Raw genomic sequence first — 8,681 nt, 5'->3', positions numbered from 1 at the left:
CCACCCTCTCTGAGTTGGGCATCTCCGGCGCGGCCCACGCTTGGATTGCGTCCTACCTGACAGGTCGCTCCTACCAGGTGGCGTGGCGAGAATCCGTCTCCTCACCACGTGCTCTCACCACTGGTGTCCCCAGGGCTCTGTTCTAGGCCCTCTCCTATTCTCGCTATACACCAAGTCACTTGGCTCTGTCATAACCTCACATGGTCTCTCCTATCATTGCTATGCAGACGACACACAATTAATCTTCTCCTTTCTCCCTTCTGACGACCAGGTGGCGAATCGCATCTCTGCATGTCTGGCAGACATATCAGTGTGGATGACGGATCATCACCTCAAGCTGAACCTCGGCAAGACGGAGCTGCTCTTCCTCCCGGGGAAGGACTGCCCGTTCCATGATCTCGCCATCACGGTTGACAACTCCATTGTGTCCTCGTCCCAGAGCGCTAAGAACCTTGGCGTGATCCTGGACAACACCCTGTCGTTCTCAAATAACATCAAGGCGGTGGCCCGTTCCTGTAGGTTCATGCTCTACAACATCCGCAGAGTACGACCCTGCCTCACACAGGAAGCGGCGCAGGTCCTAATCCAGGCACTTGTCATCTCCCGTCTGGATTACTGCAACTCGCTGTTGGCTGGGCTCCCTGCCTGTGCCATTAAACCCCTACAACTCATCCAGAACGCCGCAGCCCGTCTGGTGTTCAACCTTCCCAAGTTCTCTCACGTCACCCCGCTCCTCCGCTCTCTCCACTGGCTTCCAGTTGAAGCTCGCATCCGCTACAAGACCATGGTGCTTGCCTACGGAGCTGTGAGGGGAACGGCACCTCAGTACCTCCAGGCTCTGATCAGGCCCTACACCCAAACAAGGGCACTGCGTTCATCCACCTCTGGCCTGCTCGCCTCCCTACCACTGAGGAAGTACAGTTCCCGCTCAGCCCAGTCAAAACTGTTCGCTGCTCTGGCCCCCCAATGGTGGAACAAACTCCCTCACGACGCCAGGACAGCGGAGTCAATCACCACCTTCCGGAGACACCTGAAACCCCACCTCTTTAAGGAATACCTAGGATAGGATAAAGTAATCCTTCTTTAATTAAGTAATCCTTCCTTAATTAACAAGTCAATAACACAGTAGAAAAAAATGGGCAGTCTATATACAATGCGTGCAAAAGGCATGAGGAGGTAGGCGAATAATACAATTTTGCAGATTAACACTGGAGTGATAAATGATCAGATGGTCATGTACAGGTAGATATATTGGTGTGCAAAAGAGCAGAAAAGTAAATATATATAAAAAAACAGTATAAAAACAGTATGGGAATGAGGTAGGTGAAAATGGGTGGGCTATTTACCAATAGACTATGTACAGCTGCAGCGATCGGTTAGCTGCTCGGATAGCTGATGTTTGAAGTTGGTGAGGGAGATAAAAGTCTCCAACTTCAGCGATTTTTGCAGTTCGTTCCAGTCACAGGCAGCAGAGTACTGGAACGAAAGGCGGCCAAATGAGGTGTTGGCTTTAGGGATGATCAGTGAGATACACCTGCTGGAGCGCGTGCTACGGATGGGTGTTGCCATCGTGACCAGTGAACTGAGATAAGGCGGAGCTTTACCTAGCAAGGACTTGTAGATGACCTGGAGCCAGTGGGTCTGGCGACGAATATGTAGCGAGGGCCAGCCGACTAGAGCATACAAGTCGCAGTGGTGGGTGGTATAAGGTGCTTTGGTGACAAAACGGATGGCACTGTGATAGACTGCATCCAGTTTGCTGAGTAGAGTGTTGGAAGCCATTTTGTAGATGACATCGCCGAAGTCGAGGATCGGTAGGATAGTCAGTTTTACTAGGGTAAGCTTGGCGGCGTGAGTGAAGGAGGCTTTGTTGCGGAATAGAAAGCCGACTCTTGATTTGATTTTCGATTGGAGATGTTTGATGTGAGTCTGGAAGGAGAGTTTGCAGTCTAGCTAGACACCTAGGTACTTATAGATGTCCACATATTCAAGGTCGGAACCATCCAGGGTGGTGATGCTAGTCGGGCATGCGGGTGCAGGCAGCGATCGGTTGAAAAGCATGCATTTGGTTTTACTCGCGTTTAAGAGCAGTTGGAGGCCACGGAAGGAGTGCTGTATGGCATTGAAGCTCGTTTGGAGGTTAGATAGCACAGTGTCCAATGACGGGCCGAAAGTATATAGAATGGTGTCGTCTGCGTAGAGGTGGATCAGGGAATCGCCCGCAGCAAGAGCAACATCATTGATATATACAGAGAAAAGAGTCGGCCCGAGAATTGAACCCTGTGGCACCCCCATAGAGACTGCCAGAGGACCGGACAGCATGCCCTCCGATTTGACACACTGAACTCTGTCTGCAAAGTAATTGGTGAACCAGGCAAGGCAGTCATCCGAAAAACCGAGGCTATTGAGTCTGCCGATAAGAATATGGTGATTGACAGAGTCGAAAGCCTTGGCGAGGTCGATGAAGACAGCTGCACAGTACTGTCTTTTATCGATGGCGGTTATGATATCGTTTAGTACCTTTAGCGTGGCTGAGGTGCACCCGTGACCGGCTCGGAAACCAGATTGCACAGCGGAGAAGGTACGGTGGGATTCGAGATGGTCAGTGACCTGTTTGTTGACTTGGCTTTCGAAGACCTTAGATAGGCAGGGCAGGATGGATATAGGTCTATAGCAGTTTGGGTCCAGGGTGTCTCCCCCTTTGAAGAGGGGGATGACTGCGGCAGCTTTCCAATCCTTGGGGATCTCAGACGATATGAAAGAGGTTGAACAGGCTGGTAATAGGGGTTGCGACAATGGCGGCAGATACCTATGCGTTGGTGGGGTGAGTACCTATGTGTTGGTGGGGTGAGTACCTATGCGTTGGTGGGGTTAGTACCTATGCGTTGGTGGTGTGAGTACCTATGTGTTGGTGTGAGTACCTATGCGTTGGTGGTGTGAGTACCTGTGCGTTGGTGGGGTGAGTACCTGTGCGTTGGTGGTGTGAGTACCTATGTGTTGGTGGGGGTGAGTACCTATGCGTTGGTGGGGTGAGTACCTATGCGTTGGTGGGGTGAGTACCTATGCGTTGGTGGGGTGAGTACCTGTGTGTTGGTGGGGTGAGTACCTATGCGTTGGTGGGGTGAGTACCTATGCGTTGGTGGTGTGAGTACCTATGCGTTGGTGGGGTTAGTACCTATGTGTTGGTGGGGTTAGTACCTATGCGTTGGTGGGGTTAGTACCTATGTGTTGGTGGTGTGAGTACCTATGCGTTGGTGGGGTGAGTACCTATGTGTTGGTGGGGTGAGTACCTATGTGTTGGTGGTGTGAGTACATATGCGTTGGTGGGGTTAGTACCTATGCGTTGGTGGGGTGAGTACCTATGCGTTGGTGGGGTGAGTACCTATGCGTTGGTGGGGTGAGTACCTATGCGTTGGTGGGGTGAGTACCTATGCGTTGGTGGGGTGAGTACCTATGCGTTGGTGCAGCTGTTATGCTGCATGCTATATATATATATATATAGTATTACGGGTATCGTCCCATGATATTCAATGAGGTTTACCCTCGCTCTTTTGTTTGGGTACAGCCCAGTGTTTTTGTATAGGTGTTTGTTTTGGGTGTATTTAAAAAATAAAAATGAACACTATTGTGTATTCCTGTGCCGGTCTCCAAATCCTTTATACCAGCGTGACAGTATTGACTCCACAGTGTCAATGATTATGTAAATTAGATATTTCTGTATTTCATTTTCAATAAATCTACAAACATTTCTAAAAACATGTTTTTATTTTGTCAATATCAGGTATTTTGTGTAGATGGGTAAGAAACCAAATGTATTTAATCCATGTTGAATTCAGGCTGTAATACAACATGTGGAATAAGTCCAGGGGTCTGAATACTTTCTGGAGGCACTGAAGGTATACAAATGAGTATAAAACAAAATATCTAGTGACATTTTAACCCACACTGCTGTTGTCATGGTTGCGAACTAACTGTTTTGGTGAAGTAATGTCTTCATCTAATAGCCCAAGTCTTGAGTGCAATGTTGCATTCCTCTACAGTACATTAATTTCTCTCACAATGGTTTATATTACAGTATATACAACATATGTTCTTTAGACTACGGCAACAGTTTTGCATATTGTAGCTTCTCTACTGTTTAAACAAATTGTCAGGTCAATAAAAACAAATCAAACACGGTGACAGAACAGCAATCTTTATAAAAGGCTGACATGAGTGGCCAGGAGGACTGGTCTACAATCCACTTCAACTCATAGAATCTCTTTGCTCTTTTCACTTCCGGTAATTATTTTATACAAAAACAAAGTGACCTTTTCCCGACCTCTTACAAGGGGTAAACGTAGGCGAAGACTACGTTGTACGTGACCTGGTGTCCGTTGTCCCAGGCGTACAACTTTCCCTCCTTGGGGTTGTAGTCGATCTGTGTGGTGTAGGTGTAGTTGTTGGTGAAGGGCATCCTGGGAACCATCTGGGTGTTGGTGTGCGTGTCGAAGGCGTACGACAGGTTGGCGTCCTTCTCGTTGTAGCTGTCGACGGCGTACAGGACGCCACACACGATAAAGCAGTTCCCATAGCGGTTCCTCCTGAGGCCCGTCCTCCAGGTAGTCTCCCTCTGGGTGCTGAGGTCAGAGGGGTTCAGCCGCGTCAGGACGATCACTTCCTGTAGGAAGCCCTCATCGTCCAGTGCAGGGTAGATGACCCACAGGCCGCTCTCGTCCACTGCGAAGTCGACGTCGGAGTGACCTCGCCATTGCCATGGTGTGGAGACCTCGTGGAACACGGCGTCGTGCAGCGTGGTCCAGGCCGCCACGTAGCGCAGACGCAGGTCGAACTTGATGACGTCACGGGAGAAGGCTCGGTTGTAGTAGAAGGCTCCGTCGTAGACCACATGGCCCGTTCCGATCCAGTTGTAGGAAAGCTTGTAGGAGTTGGTGAAGCGGCCTTGTGGGGAAAGAAAACAAAGATAACGTATGGCCACAGTCAGAATCAAGATAATCATCTGAAAATAACATTTCAAAAAACATCTGAATCTGGCCTCAGTATAACACTATTATAAAAATCTAATGACAAGTTCCTCTCTGAGGAGGCAAGGAACATGAAGGATTGTGACATTTTTTGCTGCGTTCGTAACTAATAAAAAAGTTGCTAAATACCTGATTTGAAGGTCTCCATGTTGCGGAACTCCAGCAGGTTGTTTCCGTAGTAGTAGTTAGTGACGTAGATCTTGTCGTTGTTGGCCAGAGGATCCTTCATCCAGGCCCCTTCGTTCCGGCCGTAGGTGTTATGGAGGACCGGCTCAGAGATGGTGGACAGTGTGTCCTTACACTCTCCTGTGGATACACAGCTTGTCAGTTAGAGCAGTGTACCCAATCACAACCCTCTTCTGGGGAACACTACCCAGACAGTCCAATCACAACCCTCTCCTGGGGAACACTACCCAGACAGTCCAATCCCAACCCTCTTCTGGGGAACACTACCCAGACAGTCCAATCCCAACCCTCTTCTGGGGAACACTACCCAGACAGTCCAATCACAGCCCTATCCTGGGGAACACTACCCAGACAGTCCAATCCCAACCCTCTCCTGGGGAACACTACCCAGACAGTCCAATCCCAACCCTCTTCTGGGGAACACTACCCAGACAGTCCAATCCCAACCCTCTTCTGGGGAACACTACCCAGACAGTCCAATCACAGCCCTATCCTGGGGAACACTACCCAGACAGTCCAATCCCAACCCTCTCCTGGGGAACACTACCCAGACAGTCCAATCCCAACCCTCTTCTGGGGAACACTACCCAGACTGTCCAATCACAACCCTCTTCTGGGGAACACTACCCAGACAGTCCAATCACAACCCTCTCCTGGGGAACACTACCCAGACAGTCCAATCGCAACCCTCTTCTGGGGAACACTACTCAGACAGTCCAATCACAGCCCTATCCTGGGGGACCGCTACCCAGACAGTCCAATCACAGCCCTCTCCTGGGGGACTGCTACCCAGACAGTCCAATCACAGCCCTCTCCTGGGGGACTGCTACCCAGGCAGTCCAATCACAGCCCTCTCCTGGGGGACCGCTACCCAGACAGTCCAATCACTGTCCTTCCAAGATGGCGTAGCAGTAGTTGTCCTGTCGTATCGTCTCTCTGTAAATATCGTCTCTTTTTCGTTTTAGATATTTTTTAGATATTTTTTTTTTCTTCGCATATCCTTAAAAACATTTTGCTAAACCTAAGCTTCCAAATACTCTTCTGCAACCCGCCAATGTAGCTACTTTCCTAAAGTAGTTATATTTACTTCGGAACCGGACCCTCTCAACTGAAGCTAGCCAGCGAACTACCAGCTATGCTAGCGGTCATCAACTAACCTTTAGCTCGGAAAGCTCTCGCCAGTTCGAACAACGCGACGCTAACCAGAGCATAACGGACCTAATTAATTTTTTTTACCCCCGGATTCCCACCACAAACGGAACATTCTTCAGCTGGATCCTCGCAACTAGCTATCGAGCTAAACAGCAACCCTGGTTGATTACTCCTGGCTAGCGTTTCCACCCACGTAGCTTGAAGCTAGCCCGGCCAGAGCTCCTAGCATACTCCTGGGCTACAATACCTTGACTACGACCGGTCTATCGATATCACCGCATGAAGAGGAATAAACAGACTCACCCCATCGCGACGTCCTCCAAAGGCTAACTCTCTAGCCCTCGCTATCTCCTTGCTTGCTCTTTCGGCACGCTAACTGCTAGCTTGTTTAGCCCAGGTCCGCTAACTACTACCTTGTTTACCCCGGCCTGCTAATCTGTTAGCTTGTTAGCACAGGCCTGCTAACCGTCCCGCCGCGTCCCAAAAACGCAGTGGCCCATATGTACTCTATCTCTTCCCGATTTAAAAAAAAAAAAATTGTTTATACCTTCCGGAAACTTGCCTCACCCAATGTGATACGGAATCGCTATTATCTTTATTTTTAGAACACACTCAAGAACCTCCAGAAGCTAACCAGCTAGCTAGCTACAAGCTATTTAGTCATTGTTAGTTTTCTTAACCTGGATAACACTCGCCAGCCCAGCCCCCCCTGCCCCATCCACCGCTGCCCCCTGGACTCTGATCACTTGGCTACATAGCTGATGCACGCTGGACTGTCCATTAATCACGGTACTCCATTCTGCTTGTTTGTTTTATCTGTCGGCCGAGTTGCCTAGTCAATGCCATCTCACCTGCTGTTGTTATGCTAGCTGATTAGCTGTTGTCTCACCCACTGTTTTAGCTAGCTTTCCCAATTCAACACCTGTGTTCACTGTATGCATCGCTGTATGTCTCTCTCAAATGTCAATATGCCTTGTATACTATTGCTCAGGTTAGTTATCATTGTTTTAGTTCACAATGGAGCCCCTAGTCCTATTCCTCACACCCCTGATACCTCCTTTGTCCCACCTCCCACATATGCGGTGACCTCACCCATTACAACCAGCATGTCCAGAGATAAAACCTCTCTCATCATCACCCACTGCCTGGGCTTACCTCCGCCGTACCCGCACCCCACCATACCCCTGTCTGTGCATTATGCCCTGAATATATTCTACCATGCCCAGAAACCTGCTCCTCTTATTCTCTGTCCCCAACGCTCTAGGCGACCAGTTTTGATAGCCCTTAGCCGCACCCTGATACTACTCCTTCTCTGTTCCGCGGGTGATGTGGAGGTAAACCCGGGCCCTGCATGTCCCTTGGCACCCTCATTTGTTGACTTCTGTGATCGAAAAAGCCTTGGTTTCATGCATGTCAACATTAGAAGCCTCCTCCCTAAGTTTGTTTTACTCACTGCTTTAGCACACTCTGCTAACCCTGATGTCCTTGCCGTGTCTGAATCCTGGCTCAGGAAGGCCACCAAAAATTCAGAGATTTCCATACCCAACTATAACATCTTCCATCAAGATAGAACTGCCAAAGGGGGAGGAGTCGCAGTCTACTGCAGAGATAGCCTGCAAAGTAATGTCATACTTTCCAGGTCCATACCCAAACAGTTCGAGCTACTAATTCTGAAAATTACTCTCTCCAGAAATAAGTCTCTCACTGTTGCCGCCTGCTACCGACCCCCCTCAGCTCCCAGCTGTGCCCTGGACACCATTTGTGAATTGATTGCCCCCCATCTAGCTTCTGAGTTTGTTCTGTTAGGTGACCTAAACTGGGATATGCTTAACACCCCGGCAGTCCTACAATCTAAGCTAGATGCCCTCAATCTCACACAAATCATCAAGGAACCCACCAGGTACAACCCTAACTCTGTAAGCAAGGGCACCCTCATAGACGTCATCCTGACCAACTGGCCCTCCAAATACACCTCCGCTGTCTTCAACCAGGATCTCAGCGACCACTGCCTCATTGCCTGTATCCGCTACGGTGCCGCAGTCAAACGACCACCCCTCATCACTGTCAAGCGCTCCCTAAAACACTTCTGTGAGCAGGCCTTTCTAATCGACCTGGCCCGGGTATCCTGGAAGGACATTGACCTCATCCCGTCAGTTGAGGATGCCTGGTCATTCTTTAAGAGTAACTTCCTCACCATATTAGATAAGCATGCTCCGTTCAAAAATGCAGAACTAAGAACAGATACAGCCCTTGGTTCACTCCAGACCTGACTGCCCTCGACCAGCACAAAAACATCCTGTGGCGGACTGCAATAGCATC

At 49.5% G+C, this 8,681-nt stretch overlaps 1 protein-coding gene across 1 annotated transcript in view; it reads right to left on the bottom strand.

The window, feature by feature from the left end:
• Nucleotides 1-3,746: 3,746 nt before the first annotated feature.
• The window catches only part of olfml2ba (olfactomedin-like 2Ba), a 29,811-nt gene continuing 24,876 nt past the window's right edge, over nt 3,747-8,681 (bottom strand). The window contains exons 7-8 of the mRNA XM_029650137.2: nt 5,154-5,330; nt 3,747-4,941 (exon numbers count right to left, since the gene is read on the bottom strand). Of these exons, the coding sequence (XP_029505997.2) occupies nt 4,325-4,941; nt 5,154-5,330 (794 nt within the window). The 3' untranslated portion in view covers nt 3,747-4,324. The remainder of the gene's footprint in view (nt 4,942-5,153; nt 5,331-8,681) is intronic.

The sequence above is a fragment of the Oncorhynchus nerka genome, linkage group LG24, assembly GCF_034236695.1.
Source record: "Oncorhynchus nerka isolate Pitt River linkage group LG24, Oner_Uvic_2.0, whole genome shotgun sequence".
NCBI lineage: Eukaryota > Metazoa > Chordata > Actinopteri > Salmoniformes > Salmonidae > Oncorhynchus > Oncorhynchus nerka.
The sequence above is the reverse complement of the archived record's forward strand: the minus strand, read 5'-3'. Positions and strand labels throughout refer to the sequence as shown.